General features: G+C 36.9%; 1 protein-coding gene across 2 annotated transcripts in view; it reads left to right on the top strand.

Annotated features, from left to right (window-relative positions):
• Window positions 1-20,263, top strand: part of ARHGAP18 (Rho GTPase activating protein 18) — a 71,426-nt gene that overhangs the window by 24,084 nt on the left and 27,079 nt on the right. For both annotated transcript variants that reach the window (XM_083379940.1, XM_083379941.1), the window contains exons 2-4: window positions 4,131-4,330; window positions 8,423-8,658; window positions 12,877-12,949. In XM_083379940.1, the coding sequence (XP_083236066.1) occupies window positions 4,131-4,330; window positions 8,423-8,658; window positions 12,877-12,949 (509 nt within the window). The remainder of the gene's footprint in view (window positions 1-4,130; window positions 4,331-8,422; window positions 8,659-12,876; window positions 12,950-20,263) is intronic.

The raw sequence follows: 20,263 nt of genomic DNA, 5'->3' as shown, positions 1-20,263 counted from the left end.
TGGTTTCAATATACTCAGTTACGGGCCAGGTGGAAAGAAGACCAGAAAAATGGTTTTACAATGACTGATGAAAATTTGATAAAGCAAATTAGAAATCAGGGACCAGCACATATTAAACGGATATATCTTGCGTTGATAGAGATTGATTCAGAAATAGAGCTTGTTAAGGATTGTATGATAAAATGGGCCCAAAATATCCAGGAAGTTATTACAATGGACATGTGGGAAAAGATTTGGGTGAGGAATGTAAAATTTACACAAGCTCAAAATCTAAGAGAGAATTTTTACAAAATGTTTTATAGATGGCATTTAGATCCTAAAAAGCTTGCAAGTATGTATCCAAATTATCAGCCTAAATGTTGGAGGTGCGGTGATGAAGACGCAACATATTTTCATATATGGTGGACTTGTAAAAAGGTTAAGGCCTTTTGGATAAAAGTCTGGTGGAATATGCAGAAGATTTTTAAACAGAGGATAAAGTTTTGACCGCAACTTTTTTTGTTGGGAATAATTACAGATGCTACAGTTGTGGACACTAAGTTGATGTTGAATTTAATTACGGCAGCAAGACTTTTGATAGGTCAGTACTGGAAGAAAGAGGAACTGCCGACCATAGAAGAGTGGACTTTAAAGGTTTCCGACCTGGCTGAGATGGCGAAGATTTCGGCCTATTTGAAAGATCACTCGCAAGAACGCTATATTATGGAATGGAGAAAATGGATTGAGTTTATCCAGAACAAGTATAGGGTTAAGAAGTTTTATGTAGCATTTGAATAAGTCTTCTTTCTTTTCTTCTTTTTTTATTTTAGTTTTCTATACATATTTAATATTATTAAGGATTGTTTTATCCTATATAAGCTAGAGAGTGATGGATTTTAGAGTTTATGGTTGTTAGTATATGGTTGTTTATGATTTTTTTATATATATTTAATTAATTTAATTTATTAATATTTCTATACCGCCCTTCTCCCGAAGGACTCAGGGAGGTGTACAGGGCGAGAATAAAACATAAAGTTACAAAAATTAAAAAGTTATTAAATACATGCCTATAAAAACAATAAATACATTAATAAAACCCCCAATAAAATGATAATAACAACCCCAGTAATCCCACCCTCAGGCCAGGCCGGCTTGTTCGAACAGGTATGTTTTCAGATCGCGGCGAAAGGAGCGAAGATCCGGCGCCGTCTGGAGCTCAACCGGTAACTGGTTCCATAGCTCCGGAGCGCCCACAGAGAAAGATCTCCCCCTGGGGGCCACCAATCTACATTATCTGACCAGTGGCACCCTGAGGAGTCCCTCTCTGTGGGAACGCACAGGGCGAAGGGAAGTTGACGCCGGCAGCAGGTGTTCCCTAAATACCTTGTATTTAGCTCTGGGAAGTCGGGGGGGGGGGAGGGGGGGAGGGGGGAGAGGTGGGGGGGAGGGAGAGGGGAGGGAGAAGGGAGGGGGAGGGGGGATTTTTAAAGAAAAAATTGTATGTTAAAACTTTTCAATAATAAAAAAAGGTGTTAACACTTTCAAAGGAATTGGGCAAGGAAATGAAGTTGGGATTTCATACTGCTAACAGATTACCAAAGTGTCCTGTCAGATCCAGTCTTGGGTACTTGTCTTGAAGCCCTAGATAATTATTAGATTGTCAGAATAAATTTTAGTAAAGTATTTCCATCCTCTATGCTTCAGGTAACATGTCAGCCTAAGATAATTTTTATCTGCTGAGGTCTCTCATGTCAGTGATGTATTAAGAAACCTCCGTAGATCGTATTCTTTATTTTTAAAGGAAAGGTAATCCTTCCATAACACAATTGAAATATTCTTCTGGGTCTTGAGTTGTGACTGAGTATATTCAATTTTACCTGCCCACTACTGTCCCACAATAATAGTTTCTTAAACTTCCTTGAATTTTGAAGACAAAGATAGAAAGCGTGACGACGTCATCTCACATTGGTGAGACTTCACACCCAATCCCCGGATAAGCACTGTCAGTCTTATGTAGGTGTAAAACAGCAGGAGGGAGAGAGTGGATTCCTTTGGGATGTCTTGAAGTATTGTGGGGTTGAGCAGTGAAGTGAAAGCCAGGAACTGAATTGCTGTTTGAAAGAGAAATATTTGTTATAAAAGTCACTGAGTTTTAAGAATCTGAATCTGAGTTTCAGAGTATCGAAGAGTTGTCATGTGCTACAGTTCCCATATCAGCAGTTCCCACTACAGACAGACATCTTTTTTTCTCTCACCTAGCCATTCCATTGCTCTGTCTTCCTTTTGAGGTGGGATGTTACAAAATATTAGGCCCCCATGGAACCTCACTGCAGACCTACCCACCAAATATAATGCAAAGGAATTCCACTCTTCCACAAGGGTACCAGCATCAAAAGAGGAGAAGAAATAAGGAATTTCCATTCCACTGAAAGAAACTAATTAAATTGGATGCCTTTATTGGTAGTCTGTTAGTCTGAAAAAAATTGCTAGGGAATATTTAAAGGGCATACCAGTGAATTATTAGTACTTGTGAAGGTAACATATAATACCAACTTAATGACCACCACATTCTTGTGTAATGATGATTATTTCAGTGTACTTCTCAGATAAAAAATTTGCTGGGTCACTAACTGCATATAAACACTTTTAATGCATGTGTATCCCATGGTAACAACTTTGTTTGTGATTATAAATGTTAGTTTCTTGGGCTAAAATATGAAATATCAGTTATGTAAATTGCATTTCATTGATTCCTTATGTGCCATGAAGTCATTTTCGACTTCTAGACAGATTCTCTCCATGATGATGTATCCATAACTTGTTCTTTCAAGTCTTCCAATAGGGCATTCATTGCTGCTGGAACTGAATCCATCCACCTTGCTGCTGGTCATCTTCTTCTCTTTCCTTCTACCTTTCCCAGCATTAGAGGCGTTTCCAAAGAGCTGGGTCTTAGCATAATGTGTCCAAGATAGGATAATTTGTGCCTCGAGTGAGAACTCACAGAGTCTTAAGAACAAGCTGGACAACAAACTGGATTAAACTACAAATATAAACCTTTATGACAACAGAAAAAAATAAATTATGCATGTGTGTATGTATGTACATGTTAAGTAACACTGTTAACAGTTCATTATTTTCAAATATGTGTGCAGATCTGGCAAATTTTAATGCAGTTGACTTAGAAAGTTACATTCTTAAGCCTGTTTAATGGGAGATACAGTAAGCAAATTAAAGCATGCCACAGCTTTGGACACAAAGATAAATAGATACACCTCAGGGCATTGAACTTGTTTTCTTTATTTTAGCTCAAGTTGTCTTGGGAGAGTTTATCCATGTTTGAAATACATCTAAATACACTCAAAGGATGTGATGAGTGTTAATTTTAGGGAAAACTACTGTGGGAAAATATGCTGCTTTTTCACGAAAGAGAGTGGAACTCAGTGGAATGTTGATGATTAATGCTTTAAAAAAAGCATTTTTCTTAGATTTAGAAAATGTTTCTGTGTTCACTTAACATTGATGTGTTTTTTAAAATCATACAGCCATCTTAGTATCTTACTTGCATGCCCATGTCTTTTCCATTGTTGCCTTCTGGACTTATAGCCCTACAAAGATGTGGCTTTGTTACTGAGATTTGGGATCCTTGTCTGTAGTGGAGCCTGTCCAGTATATTGAATGTTGTGGAATGTTTCTGTAACTCAGATGCTGTTTATTTAATGGTTTTAATATTTTTCCATATTTTATATACTTTTATGTGCTTTAAATTGCATTTAGTGTATTATTTTTGATTGTGTTTTAAGTGCTGTAAGACACAGTCTCATGCTTGAGATCGGCAGCTTCAAGCTGAAGATGTACGTACGTACGTACATACATACATGCATACATACATTCATACATAGTATTCCCAGCTGTCTTCAATTCAAATACTAAGCAGGAATGGCTGTTATCTTTTGAGCTTGGATAAGGTAGGCCAATGATGCCATCTCCTGAGGCTGAAAAAAATGCTTAATGCTACTCAGGAGACAACTCTCACCTCTGTGGTTTGGCATGAACCCATGAGGTCATCAGGATTGGGTTTCTTGTAGACTATGATGTCATTCTGGGCTTGTTCCACAGATTTAAGTTTTTATTTTGGTGTGTTTGTTTTCTAGCCGGAGGTCTGGTCAATATACAATGAATCATGATAACTCCAAGAAGCCTTCAGGGAAGCTCCCTTGCGAGCATTCAGGATCTCAAGATTCACTTGATGAATTATCCATGGATGACTATTGGAAAGAACTTGAAAATATCCATGAAACAAGAAGTGGTAACCATGAAGAACGTGACCTGGTTGTGGTGAAAGAACCTGATGGTAATTACAGTTAAACTCAATGAAATTATTCCATAGATTTGGAAGGTTTGGTTTTGCACCGTTTGGTTTCTGCTTCTAGTCTAGGTTTGTGTAATACAGATTTCAGATTGGTGGATGTCTCCAAATCTGTCACCTAGTAATGGCATACTGGTAATAATGTCAAAAACACGGATGTGTTACTATAGATTACTAAGGACTGTAAGGAAAGATACTTCCTTAAATGGCATATAATTTCTGTGTGGAACGTATGGCTGCAATATGTGCAGATAGCTTTAAAGAAGGATTATGAACAGTTATTTATTAATTATGACACTGAAAACCAGAACATACATTGGAGTGAGTTTTGATTCTGGGAATTTGGTTGACCATCTCTGGAAGCAAGATGCTAGATATATAAAGCTTTAATTATACCCAATAGACTGGTTCCTTATGTTTCCCATTGATGTTGAAGGTTCTGATTTTTGTGATGCTTGCTAGCTATGTAATTATCTCCAGTCAGAATGTGCACATCAAACCAGGATCAGCTTTACTTTTGGCAATTAGCTCCTGAATAACTATTTTATTTTTCTGTCATACTAGTCTCTGGTGAGGATAATACAGGTAAGTCCTCTGGTTACAAGTGTAATAGAGCCTGCCCATTCCACTCATAACTCGAAAACTCATAGAGTGAATCTCGTACCTCAAATGAGATCACTCCCTTGCTCGTTAAAACACACGTGGGTCAATCAACGAACATGAGTTATCTCAGGGCAGGAAGGCCACGGAGGGCCTAGTGATGGAACAGGCCCCCAAGGCCTTCCCAACCCACTAAGATACCACATGCTTCCTCCTCCCTTCCTGCCACGCCGGATTCACCTGGAAAAGATTCATCTCCTCTCTGCCACGGTTTCTGCTGCCGCCCGGATCTGAGGTTGAGGATGCTTGTGCAGCCCCTCCCCCCCCGTGGCCCAATCCAGACTCTGGAGGCCTTTTCCAGGCTGCTGCAGCCCGGATCTGAGGCTGGGGGATGCTTCCACACCCCCTTAGCCCAATCCGGGCTCCAGAGGCATTTTCCAGGTCTCTGCTGCCCGGGTCTGAGGCTGGGGAACGCTTCCATGCTCCCCCCCCCTGCATCCCGATCCAGGTGGCAGCAGCCTGTAAAAGTCCTCCGGAGTGCTACGTAAGCATCCCCTGGCCTCAGATCCAGGTGACAGTGGCCTGGAAAAGGCCTCCGGAGTCCCGATCCAGCCTCCAGAGGCACGTGGAATCATCCTCTGGCTTTGGTTCCATTCTCTTGCAGAGAACAGAGGCCTAAAGTAGCATGAGATCACGTGAGATCAGTAGCATGAGATCTCGCCCCACTGATCTCGCGTGATCTTGCATTACTTTAGGCCTCCATTCTTTGTGAACGCACCAAAGGCCTGGAGCAGGCAAGAAAACAAAGGATCTTGATTTTCGCAGGGTGAGTATTCAAGGCCTGGTGCCAAGGGAGACCCGGGGCGCCGGTGGGGAGGGAGGGAATAACCAGGGTGAATGTTGCAGAGCCACTGTGGTTGCTTGTAAGGGTGAATGACTGCCGTGGTGCTCCAATATTCATAATTTCGGGACTTGATTGTAAGCACTAGGGGGTGCTCATCTCGTGACTTTAAACAAGCGTTAAGTGAACACTCGTAACCTATATTATAGCAATTTGAAATATATTGGAACAACCACAACTGATTTTTGGATGTGTGCTCAACATTATTATAATATAGACTTTGAGTAGCCATTCATGATCAAATATTGATCAGCTTTAAAAATGTTCCTTTAAAAAAACACCAAACCAAAAATATCAACAGTGTCCTAGAAATTCAGGAATATTTTCACTGTGTTTTAAAAATCAGTACTATAAAGTAGTCTGTACTCCTGGTTTCTTTATTTATGAAACTGAAATTAATTGAATCCTAAACTGCCTGGAATGTAGTATAAAAGATTTCACCATTCCATTGGCTGGTTCACAGTAATGTGATATAGATAATTCATGATACGATACTGCCAGCTTTGCTTCCAGAAAATATGTGCAACCTTTATTGCCCATTGGTTTATAGTTCAAGAGTAAGAAGGAATTTCAGCCATTATTGATACTGGATTAGGGCCAAACCATAGCTGAAGTAGCTGAAGTAGCAGGAAGTTGTTGTTCCTTTTTTATATAATTGTCTTGTAAAGCTAGAACCTGCAGTACAACATCCATTTGTCATGCTTGAGGAATTTTGCTTTTAGAAATGATCTAATGCTTATTTTTCAACTATTTCTAGTGTATAAAAATTTCTCATTTTTAGATAACACCTTTTAAAACTTAATAGTGTCACATACTTATATGTTAAATGTACAATGTACAGTGTTGATTTAATGCTAAAAAAAGAAAGGAAACAATGATATATGATTATATGCCAGATAATACATTAGCATTATGATTTCAGTGCTGCTCATATACAGTAACTATTCTTAGAAGTATGACACACAATCATGTATTTTATTATTAGGAGTATTTAATTCTTAGGGTTTTTCACATTGCCAAAAGATATAAAAACTGTAATCTTGCAATAAAATATTATACAAATACTAAATTTTTAATTTTGGAAAGATGGGGATTGCTAAAGGAGCAATAGTAGCAAAATATTTTGTGGCAAATATAACAAAATATAAGCACAAACAGCTTTACAAATACTTATTATTTATTACTCTGTTAAAGAATTACACCTAAATAAAATTAATATTTTATTGGAATTTCCCCCCAATAAAATATTAATTGTACTATTGTTGTGATGCTATGGACTCCTGTATTCCGAAAAGTATTAAAGTGTTGCCAGCTAGAAACAATAAGTAAATTACCCCCTTACTAGAAATCACTAAGGAGCAAGGAGAGCATCAAGAAAGACAATTGAATGTTGCAGTACAATAGTCCATTTGCACTAAGAACTCTTATTAGTTTGATAACCTTTGATTAAATTGAGTTAACAGAGTTCCCTTAAGAAAACAAGTTGCTTAGAAAGGGTAAAAAGTACAGAATTAAATTGGGGATTCTGTATATGATATATTCTGCTGCAATATATTCAAATCCATGGAACAAAAGCCACACATTTACAAGGAATTAATGGAAAAGAGAAGTGATTGTTTCAGTACAGAAATAGAACAGAACAGAACAGAATAACAGAGTTGGAAGGGATCTTGGACGTATTCTAGTCCAACCCCCTGCTCAGGCAGGAAAGCCTATACCAGGGGTCGCCAACCTTAAACACTCAAAGAGCCATTTGGACCCATTTCCCAGAGAAAAAAACCACTGGGAACTGCAAAACCTGTGCGCACACGCGGGCACAGACACACAAGGAGGGCAACTTGATTGAAGAGTTTAATTAAAAAGAAATAGAGTTTGCTGTGCATGAGCTCGCTCTCTCTCTCTCTCTCTCCTCCCCTCCCTCTCTCTCCTTCACTTTCTTTCCCTCCCTCTCTCTCCCCCCTCCCTCTCTCTGATCTTCTGCTCACCTGGCAAGCTGGCGTCACGCTGTTCTGGATAAGCTGTCACACATTCTTATTGGGCTGGCTCTCCTGCCTTGCTTTCTGCTGATTCCTGCTTCCTTTGGAGACGCAGCAAAGGCAGCAACCCCGCCCAGTAAACTTGTCAGCTTCTTGCAGAACAGTGTGAGTTACACACACACACACACACACACACACACAGAGAGAGAGAGAGAGAGAGAGAGAGAGAGAGAGAAGGGAAGCACAAGTGCGCCTCTCTCTCTCTCTCTCTCTCTCTCTCTCTCTCTCTCTCTCTCTCTCTCTCTCTCTCTCTCTCTCTCTCAATGGCTGGGAGCTGCAGGAGAAGGCTGAAAGAGCCGCCTGTGGCTCCAGAGCCACGGGTTGCTGACCCGTGGGTTAGGTCAAGTGTTTTAGCCTCAACATGATAGGTTTGAAATTTTTTAGCCATGTTTGAGCTGAATCACCAGTTGTGGTCTCTTTTCTTTTTTTAGTCCATGTACTATATGGAAACTATTTTCATTTTTATGTTAAAAAGCATAGGGTTAAATGTAATATAAATTGAATCATACATACATGCCCTTCTTCCCTTTATTTGAGTAGAGGGTGAATTGGAAGAAGAGTGGTTAAAAGAAGCAGGCCTGTCAACCCTCTTTGGTGAAGCTGCTGGAGATTCCCATGAAACTATGGTGGTTTTGGCTACCTTGACCAGAACTCAGGCTATAGCAGTGCAGAAGCGAGTCGACACCATCACCCAGACAATGAGGAAGAAAAACAAACAGTACCAAGTTCCTGATGTGAGAGAGATCTTCAAGCAACAAAATGAATCAATGGAAAAAGTAAGTTCCTGATCTGGAGCTTTGGTTTGGCATTTCTGAAAAAGCTTTTTAACTCAGTGCAGGGTAAATGAGAAGTGAAATGCACTTTTTTCAGTTTTAGCAAAACCCACAGCAGAGGACATTTCAGAAGAGCTGCAAACAAAAGCTGGATTTGCCAAGATTTATTTATTTAAAAAGGGTTGATTGCCTATGTAAAGGACCATGCTTACTTTTCTGAAAGTGTGCCTTATTTTTTTTTCTTTTTTTGAGGAATCTATACTTTGAAGTGAAATTAAGCAACTTTTCAAGGCATCATATTTTAATGTAGATTAGAGGACCTGAGTTTTAGTTTGATCCTTGTGTCTTTCATTTAAACATGAATGAGAAAGGATGCAACTTTTGTTTATGAATAGGCAGTTGCATTGAAATCAATTTGCATGACTCCTGCAAATTGATTTTTCTGAATTCAAAATTCCTCAGTAGTTCTGAAAATCAAGAAATCTGAATTAATTGCTCATATCACTATTTTACAAGTAGAGGAAAAATATTTTCTGTATAGAACATTTAGAATGAAAGAAATGAAATCCCTACTTGGTGATGTCATTCAATTAATTCATATTTAGGAGAGACCAATACAGTGTTTAATATTTTATTGAATTGTATACAGCTATGACATTATGTTAATTATTGAGGTCAGTGTAATGCAGTGATTGCATTGTTGGACCAAGACCAAGAAGACTTATTGTGCATTCAATTTGACTCTTAGCCTTATGTCTAGAGGAAAGGCAATATATAAATGCAATACATAAATAACAAATATTGAAGAATGGGTGGCAAAATATAAGGCTACAGAGGCAGATCTATAAAATCATTAAAAGTCAAGTTCAGTGCAAAGGAGACATTATTTTTCTAATGTCCCATGAATCTTGATGCATTCTGCATCTCTGTCGCATATGAATATATAGTAGATGCTTGAGATTTTTGGTATTTAAAAATAAGAATATGAAAAAGTATTTATTTCTATTAGGAACAAAAATAGGAAGTAGCAGATTATCTTAAAATATATGTCTTAAAAGCTAGGGGCTATTATGCAGCACATTTGTCTTAAGAGATGTAATTGAGATCATATACAGCATGGGTGTCAATCTGCGGAGGCCGCACCCACTCCAGGTCCAGCAATGCGAAAAAAGTTGTGACGTGTGACACGTTGAGTTTGACACCCGTGATATACAGTAATGCAGCAGAATGTATTGGGCATTTACATGACCTTTCTTTTTGTTCTGTGCTACTCCTATAGTTCCTTTCAGAGTTTATGGTTTGTTCATGATACTGATTCAGCCCATGTCACTACAATTAATTCCATGAATTTAGCTTCCCCTCTTGAAAATAGAGAAGTCAGGAGGAGAACAACAAATTAGTTTCTGCATGTGTTAGCTGTGTGTATACTGATTTAGTGAAATGATTGAGAGAGTCCCTTTAGAGTAATAAATTGCATTTTCATTCTTTGGTACCATCAAAAAATCATGAAGCATAACGATTTGTATAAAATATTTGTAAATAGAAAAACACTGTTTTATTTTGTTTTTCTTTCTTAAACCAATAAGAAATAAGACAAATAACAAATGTATTATTGTGAAAATATTGTACATAGTTAAGAGATGGATTTTATTCTGGAGCAACCAAAATAAAATAAGATTAGTAATGATAAGCTATGAAGGAATTTTGATATTCTATTGGAAATCCAATGTAGATAAGATCTGGATAAAAATATCTGCCACCATTGTATTAAGCAGATTTAACTTACATGGATTCTTTCTTTTAACAAAGAAGGCAATATTTTATTAACTCTCCCATTTAAAATCTGTCAACGGGGAAGAATTGAAACTAAGTTGAAAATAAAAATAATTTCACTGTTCCGCTGTTAATTCATATCTAGGGTGCATTTGCTATTACACGGTTTAAGCGTGTGAAAGTACAAAGTAAAATAAAATCTAAAGAAAAAGCTAAGCTCTCTCCTCATTTTCCAGTTCAAAATGGGTATTCTGTAATGTGAATCATAATCAGTATCAAAGGATCAAAAAAAAAAAAACAGTTTAGAAAATCAATGGATAGGCAGGTGAGGCAAAAATAACCACTTACCTCTAAGCCACCCAGAGTTGGCACTCTGATGGCAAATAAATAAATCCCCCCCAATTTGCTATTAACAGGAAATTTTCAAGAAATAACTCGCCTAAATTGGCCAACTACCAGAATTCTCTGGGATCTTGGTTTTCCTAGGAAATTCTTAAAAAGAGATATAAACTTCTTTCATTTAACAAAGAAAAGACATGTGGTTCCACCAGATTTTAATTCCAGTACAAGAATTATAAAGTGACATTTCTCTGTTTTGAGTCACTTATCAGTTTTGCAAGCAATGCATAAAAAATAATACAACTAAAGTTAAAAGAGTAATCCATTATATCTTTATGGAAATTATATTAAGATTCTCTGAACATTCTAAAATTCCAAGTATTCAGGTATTAACTGTATTCTTTTCCCGTGAAAGTCTTTTTTTTGTATCTAAGCTGTAGTTTTATAGGTATTAAATGTTTAATAAAAGTTCAAAATCCTTGTTAAGAGCAAAGTTGTTCATTAATAAAGAAAATTGCTAAACTCTGTATACAACACATCATTTTAGTACTGTTTTCATTAGCTTTTTATCATTTAGAGTTTTAACTGAAGCATTGCAGGCCCATTTCAAATTTGTTTTTATGTATTTTTATTTATGCATGTATCAAATTTCTTTACCCATCTCCCTTATAGAGGGGCTCTTCACGTATAATAATAGATGTGCTTGTGTTAGTGGTTCTTGTGCTATTTTTCTACTGGTTCTTGGGTTATTTTTCAATAGTTAAGTAGGATCCTTACCTACTATTTCTGAACTGTTTCCCTATTGCTGTCTCCTCTGAATGTACAGTGTAATGAGACTTCAGTTACAGGAGTTGTGAATTGGCACAAATCACATTTGAATTGTTGATTCAACTTTCAGAAAATCAAATTGATTTGAATCAAAATAATTCAATGTGTTCAACTGGAATATATTTGATTTGATTTGATATGGTTCAGAAAGCTGGTTTGGTCCATAGATCTGAGAGACTGTAGAATCAATTTTTAATTCTACTTTTAGTAAAATGTAGATAGAGCTATATTGGTATGAAGAGTGTATTAGTTATGTTGTATCAGTCATCCCATGTATTGCAAAATCTACATCTGATTTCTTTCAGATAAAAGATGCTCCACTTCAGTGGTTAGATGGCTTAGACATTGGTATCTAAATATAGATGTTTTTAACTTTCATATTTTACAGTGTTTTTAATTAATGCAAAATGTTAACATATATTGTAAATCCATGTATTTATGACCTGCACTAAATAAGATAGATAGATAGATAGATAGATAGATAGATAGATAGATAGATAGATAGATAGATAACCTTTATTGTCATTTTTTACTGTGGGCACAATGGCACACGTTTAAAATGAAATTTAGTTGCTTGCTCTCAAAATGTACACATACATAACACATTTAAATATATTTCATACAACATACGTATAGACCTACACTCTTACATATATGTAACATATAAATATTAATCACTGTCCATTTTGAATACATAATGGAAGGAGTAAACTTTAGAGTTCACAAGGACTATATGGCATAAAACTGTGACTGAATCTGGATGTTCTGCTTCGGATACCACGAAGCCTCCTCCCAGAAGATAACAAGGAAAACAGGTTGTGAAGAGGAGGTGTAGTGTCCCAGACAATCTTGTGGACCCTGCTCAAGTAATGCTTATATGCTATGTGCTGGATGGAAAGGAGGGAACCGCCAATGATCTTTTCAGCCATCCTCACCACTCTCTGCACCGCCTTCCTGTCTGAAATAGTGATGATTCCAAACCAGACTGTGATGCTGTATGACAGGATGCTCTCGATCGTCCCTCTGTAGAAAGTGGTAAGAACAGGGGAAGGAAGTTGTACTTTTCTCATGCGACACAGAAAATGCAGGCGCTGCTGTGCCCGCTTCACCAGTGTCTTGCTGTTGAGTGACCAAGCCAGTCTACTTGTTAACTGCACACACAGGAATTTGATTTTTGTTCCCTCTCTGCTTAATGCTATTTATTAAGTAGAGCTTATCATTGGTATTTAGTTTTCAATACTATGTATCTAATTATTAGTTTACCTATTTCATATATTGTAGGAATCTGGGATTGATCACCAGCCTGTAAAAGCAGAAGGGAAAAAAGAAAGTGTACAAGAAGAAGCCAAGGAAGGTAAATTTTTATCTAAAATAAAATCTACTTCACTATACTTACTATACCAGGTGAGCAGCATGACCACTTCTCTTGAGAAATCCTGTTTATATAGCATAATAAGGCAAATATATTGTTAGTAATATAACAGACCATGGTTTTTAGAAGCCTGTTGGCTAAAAAGAAGCTCTGGTTTACCTGATCACATTAGGTCAAAAGCAAATATTGCAGTATGGGGGGGGTGGGTGTTCTTGGGCACAGTAATAGATTAAATATTTTACAGATATGTTAAAAATTCATACTCATATGGATGGGGTCAGAGATTAAATATATGAAAGGCCCAGATAATCTTCCCTTGTTCTACTCAGAGTTGTAGTGCTTTCAAGATATGACTTGGCAACCTTGTTGTGTGTGTTTTGAAGCAGAGAGGAAGCCACATATGCTTCATATGTTCAGTCCAATTCAGAATTAGGATATTAAAATAGATTTTTTTAGTACAAGTTTTATTAATTTTTTAATATATACATTCAAATATTTGTGAAGCAATACGGTCGTTGGGTAATCAAAAGTAAACAATATCAAGTAACAAGTTATTTATAAATAGCTCAGGTTACATCAACAAGGATTCCCTCTCTGATTCCCTTAATTATAACATAATCAAATTAATCAAATTAATACATTTCTAATTGTGACCTAGTCAATTAAAAGAATTTTCAATATATTTTCACTAATACATATCAATATCCTGTTTTTAAGTTTTACCTAATTGCTATAAAATAATCTAGGGTAGCCTATGATAAATGGAAGAAAGCTTACTTTTTTGGGTAACCCACATTTCCCTGTTTCAATAAAGAGTAATTATCCTGTCTACAAAACAAACATTGTTCATTTCAAAACATTCTTACTTTTTACCAGTAACATCTATTTATCATCTTAACAATTCACCAATTATAGCGAAATATCTTATGTTATAGCTTTCCAAATTCTTTAATATATATCAATTCTAATAACCAACTTTCCTTTAAAGGTTAAATACAAGATGAGTTTCTGTCTATATCATTACAACTAATATATTCTATATGTCTTCCTAACTGTTCATCAATTATTAAAATACTATCTTTTCTTATATCATTTCAGATTCTATAATATAGTTCAGAGTTGCATTCTAGAAGCTTAATTTTGTTTTCCCTTACAGATGTAAAATCTAAATGTAAAATCAGTTTATATTTTTAGAGATTCCCCTTAATCCATTAAAAATATTTTTTAAACTCTATCCTTAGGAATCTCAAAAAAGAGACAAGTTCAGTTTTTTAAATCTAACTCTCGCCTTCCTGTTGTGCCAATCAGGCTTCCATTTTGGCGTCTTTAAATTCTCAAATGTATGTCCCTTTCTTCCTACACCCCTTATTTGAATCCAGGGAGACCATCCAAATATCAGTTTTGCAAAGAAAGTGTCCCCTTTGTAACCATTAAAATTTTGCTTTAATAGCTCAGTTTTTGATGTTTGATGTAATATAGTTGTCATTAGATCAGTCTGGTCTTTTTCTTCTTCCAATTCCATCTGGGTTAGGTAGAAAGTAGTAGCTGGTGTTAGGGTTGTCATTTGATTAGCTGAATCCTCAACAAAGTGTATCTGAAGCCCTTTAATATCTTCACTCTTAATGTTGCTTCCTTCGGGTGCTATTGCTTTTTGAGTTGTAAGTTTTGTAGTTGAAGTTGAAATTTGGACTTTAAGGTTCTCTGTAGGTTGCATTTGTTCTTTGAAGTCTCCTATTTTAGTGTTACTTTCCACTTCTTCTGTTTGTTTTTGGATTATCAGTTCCTCATTTAAGGTCAGAGTTTGATTTGGTGGCCTTAGGTTGTCAGATTTATCTTGCAGTTTGGCTTTAATTTGCTCTGTCATTGCCAAAATTGTGTCCAGTATCAGTCTGTAAAGTGGTGGGATGTATTCATCCATTTTGTTGTTGTTTACAGCTAAATCTTCCATGGAGGCTATTTTAATGAGAGTCAATGATTATCCACCTCCAAAAGAGTTGTTTTCAGTGCCAGGTGCTCCCACACTTATCTTTAAAAGTAGTGTCAAGGACAGCTCTGTTATTCAATCAGCTCTCACAATAGAAAAAAGATTTACTTGCTGTACCACGTTTTGCCACAGGATGTCATCAATAGCATATAGAATGCAATGAAGAAATTTCCCCCCCCAAATTAATATAAAACTTTTGTAGCATTAGTCCATTTGTTTTTTTCCTTAATTCACAGCTTAAACAGAAAATAGGGTAGTAGATCGCCACAAAAAATAGAAGCTTTTTAATAAGTACAGATAAAATTGCTTAATTTCTTTGCTTGGTCACTTGATTTTTTTTTAAGGCTTTAAGGTTTTGAAATTTATTCCCCACTTATATAAACGCCGTTCTTTCAGAGAAAGGGGAGGAAATTTTTAGAAAAGTCCCACAGGAAGATGGTTAGGGGAATAAGAAAGGTAAAGTCTCACCCAGGTCCTCCAGATTGCTTCTTAGTGCTAGGTAGTGCTTTTGGCTTTCGGCAGGGAGTGACTTACTGATCGACCATCTTAATGGCCGGTCTCTTCTTTGGGCCAAAGGAGCTGCTCTAGATTCAAGCGGAGGGCTGCCGCCCTTCTGCGATCACAGGAGGGCCTCCTCATGGTGGTTGCCCCTCTAGGGCGACTTTTGACCCTTTTCAGGATCCTCCAAGGAAGAAAGATTGGACGGCAGGGAGCGGACTCTTGCTGCACGTCCGGAAGCACTGCATGTGCAAACCAGAATGATATTAAAATAGATTAAGGAACCATAAGAAGAAATGCAATGAAGACAGAGATGGATATACCATAATCTGTAATTGCCAATCTATACTTGCTTTAAAAATGAGAGAAGAAAAGCAACAAAAGAAAATAGTAATGTGTCTGAATTAATCCTAAAAAGTGTATTAATTTATGATCAGGTATAGCGACAACAGCCATGGAGTCTTGTACGTAGAAAATCAATCAATGTAGTACCATTAACAGACATACTGCAAAATTCCACGTTCAAGTTCAGTAGACAGTGACAAAGTCCAAAATGCACCACATGTAATATTATCAACTAAAAAGTGTGTACACCTAAGAACATTAGTAAAATCTTTCTTCCCTCACTTAAGCCATCAGGCAGCCGTTTGCTGGTAAGAACTGTTTCTAGAATGGGAAGATTGCCAAACTGCTGGGTCAGCATAAGGCTGAAAGGGGAAGTTTGAAAAATGCAGGTCTTCTGCCAATTAAACAGACTGTAGAATCTTAGCTTGGAAAACAACCAAGCATTTAAGAATTTTGTAACATCTGGTTCTTTTTTTCCCAGTGCCTCTTCATGATTGCTTTAGAAATTGGAAATTGTAAAAAGCTATTTTCATGTGCTCCATATTATGCAGCACTGCATGCAAATGACCATTTAATATGACATTTGGCAATTTTGCTGCCTAATGGAGCACCGCTTCCAAGTTCGGACAAGATGAAAATCTGTTCTGTCTGCTGATCCAGGCTTATCTTGGAACAAACTCTGGTCTAGATTAATTATTCTTCAAATAATTATCAGTTCTACTTTTCACAAAGCATTATATTGGCTTGGTGTTTAATGGGGCTAGATTTGGGTTTGCCTCATATATATATATAAAAGCAAATAACTTAATGAGATCTGAGCATATTGTATAACATTACTCCCAAAGGAGTGTAAGGGAGAACATGACCAACATATGAGTTACAGGTGCCCTCAAATTTCTTGCAGCATCAACAAATAATCATTAGTGCATCCATCCAGTAGACATAAAAACAATATTTTGATGAAATAATTTAAACTTAAATAAAAGGATATAAATTTAGTGTTCTTCAAAACTTGAGTCCATTGGTTGAAAAGAAGTAGAATTTCCAATTGTTGATTCAAAACTACTTGTATATTTGTTAAATATTTGAAACTATTCCTTTAGCTTTTGACAAAAAAAAAGAAGGCTTAGATTTTGTAAAGGTATGGGGGAATGACCTCGGGAGACGAGGGCAACAGCTACAACCAGGGGAATGGCTAGGTAAGAGGTAGCCTAAATTCTAGCAGGAATTGTAGGTAGGACAAATAACTCAAAAGAGATCAACCCTAGTTTCTTGGGCTGTAAAGGTGACAGGGGATGTACTTTCACAATTGTAAGATTCTATTACCGTCTTTCCCCAAAAGTAGGACCTACCCCCCAAATAAGCGTTAGCTTGGTTTTTGGGGCTGAGCCTAATATAAGCCCTAGCCAAAAAATAACAAAATAAACCCTAGTTTTGGGATGAGGTGCATGCCTAAAAATCAAGCTAGGGCAGGGATGGAGCTTACCATTGCACCCAGGCCTCCCATGGATCGACACTTGCCTCACTGGCAGCTGAAGGAGCAGCTTCATTTTGCAGCTGAGAATGGAGCTCGGGCCTGCATTTTGCAGTCAGAGGCCTTTCTGCAAGAACTGTGCAGCCGAGAACCGAGCTATCGATTCAATTTGTAGCTCGGTTCTCGGCTTCACAGGCCTTCAGGAAAGGCCTCTGATGGCAAACCGCAAGCCCGAGCACCATTCTCAGTTGCAGAATGAAGCTGCTCCTTTGGCTGCAGAAGAAATGGGCAGGATTGTTGGTGCTGCCATGGTGAGGTGAGGGGAAAAGATACTCCCCCTAGAAAATAAGACCTAGTAGCTCTTTTGGAGGCAAAAATAAATAATAAGACCAGGTCTTATTTTTGAGGAAACACAGTAATATAATCTTACAATAAAGTAGAGCTAATGATTCTGGGTATGCTTCTTGTCCAGACTACCTCACAATGATGACATATTCTGAGATTGAATTGTTCAGTATTAATAACTTAACGTATTTTAGAAGCTGCTAAAGCATCAAATCTGAATTGAACTGTCAAAACATGTTTTCACTGAATATGTTTCCATTTTGTGTTGATGGTAAAGGAAATTCTGTTTGCAGTTGCTAATTAGATTTAAAGTAATAATTAAACAACATTTAATCTAATGTACTATACCCTTTTGCACCCATTTTTTTCCAGGAAAGTTTTGCCACCGATTTGTAGAGTAGAATTATGGCAGAAAGTTAAGTGTTCATAACATTCCATATCAGAATTAGAGCTATCACCTAACAGGGACCAAATATGTCTAACACTGGTAAAGTTGGAATTAATTATCGTAGTCTTTAACTACCAAGATTTAAATAGGTAAGTACAATAACTTTCCATCATAACCCAGAAAGGAATTCCAATTCAAAAAATTATTCCAGTAAAATATTAATATTAATATGTCCAGTGGTATTTCCAAAAGTCTAGGAGACTAAAATGCCACCTGCCATTTACAAATGTCATTCAGAAAGGGAGATTCTGAGTGTTTTACCTTTCCCAAATAGATTTCCTCCAAATCCTATAAATTTGATCATTTTTTTGGAATAAGCATATTGATCATAAAACAAATACAAACCTAGAAGTTATATTAATTTTAATTTTACCCTACCAAATCAACGGTATCTTATAGTATCTATCAAAAGCTAATATACCGTAATTTGTTCCAGCACAATAGATGTATTAACTTGGACAATATAATAAAATCAAAAATCCCATCTGTGTATACCATTCCAATGAGACATCTGACCCTAAAGAAGGTAAATTTGATTTAGCTCTAAACATTTATGAGAATACTTGTCAAGGGTTATAACATTTGACATCAAATCATGCAGCCCCCACTTCCCTCCCCCCCAGTAGTTTGGTGTCTCATTTTATGCAAATTCAGTTTATAAGCTTAGGGGGGAAATGTAACACTAACACAAAGTGAGGAAAACTGGTATATGTTTTTGATGTAGATAGGTAAGACAAAAGAGAAAATATTTTTCCCTTCTATCTGTAACCTCCTTGCATTAGATCAACTGCTGTTCTTCTGAAGTTTTCAAGTTTCTTAGAAAGTCACCTTCAGCTGTATGCTATTTTCAGAACAATTGCCCACAGAAAACAGAAAGGTTTTTAAAAAACAAAAACAAAAAACCCTCAATATATAAATGTAGCTCTTTGTATGTCTTCCACTTCTTAACCCTGTTAATCTGAAATTTGTTATAATTAAACTCCACAAATAACTGCTTGTGAATTTCATCCAGTTTCCTAAATACCCTTTTAAAAAATCTCTGTTAAAAGTCAAAGTTTAAAGGCAGTTGGAACAAAACTATTATATCTGTAGGTGAACAGGTAGCAGGCCACATCCCCTCCTTGGTTTAGAGGACATGAAACAAAAGTTGTAGCTGCTCCTTGGTGGAGCAGTGGGCTAATGCCTCCTTAAGTAACACCAGCTGCCTGCAATTAGTGCAGGTTCGCATCCCACCAGGCTCAAGGTTGACTCAGTCTTTCATCCTTCCGAGGTAGGTAAAATGAGGACCCAGATTGTTGGGGGCAATTAAGCTGACTTTGTAATAATGCCACTTGGGGCCCCCCGAAAGCCCTAATAAGCAGGCATATACATAGAATGAAGGCTATTGCTAAGCACATTGATTTGTACTTCTTAGATTGTAAGCCGCCCTGAGTCTTCGGAGAAGGGCGGGATATAAATGGGATTTAAAAAAAAATTCCAGTGCTAATAAGTAATTTAGAGATTTGGACTCCGCACAAATCAATTGGTCTCACAATTGATGTATAGGTAGTCCTCAACTTACAATCATTTGTTTAGTGACCAACATTACAACGGGAAGAAAGTGACTTATAGCTGGTCTTTATATTTATGGCAATTGCAACATTCCAATGGTCATGTGATCAAAATCCAGATGCTTGGCAATCAGCCTGTTTTCACAATAGCTGCAGTGTCTCAAAATCATGTGATTGCCATTTGCAACCTGCCCGGCAGGCTTCCAGCCCATAAAGACAACAGTGAGGGAAGCCATATTTGCTAATGACCTCATGATCTATTTAACAACAGCAGCGATTCACTTAAGAACGGTGGCAAAAAAGATAAAATTGGGCACAACTCACTTGCCTTCCTTAGCAATGGAAATTCTGGTCCCTATTGTGATTGTTAGTCAAGGACTCCCTGCATTTTGAAGTGCTGAACTTCATCTAGATGACATGGTAATGGTATACCTTCAGTAGGTTTTGTTTTAAAGGAACGGCTGTTACTGACAATCATTCCCAGGTTCATAGTAAAGAATTGTCCCTATTACTGGAATAGTGTTTGAAGTGTGTCATTGTTTTGCTTGTTAAATATGACACCATCTTTGTTAGGGTAGGGAGGACATAGTGGTATTAACCATCAGTGATTTGATTTAAACTCCATTTTTCTATTCGGGCAAATACTTAGGAT

This window comes from Vipera ursinii (genome assembly GCF_947247035.1).
Source record: "Vipera ursinii genome assembly, chromosome: 1".
Classification (NCBI taxonomy): Eukaryota; Metazoa; Chordata; class Lepidosauria; order Squamata; family Viperidae; genus Vipera; species Vipera ursinii.
Note: the sequence above shows the minus strand (reverse complement) of the source record. Positions and strands in the feature narration are given on the sequence as shown.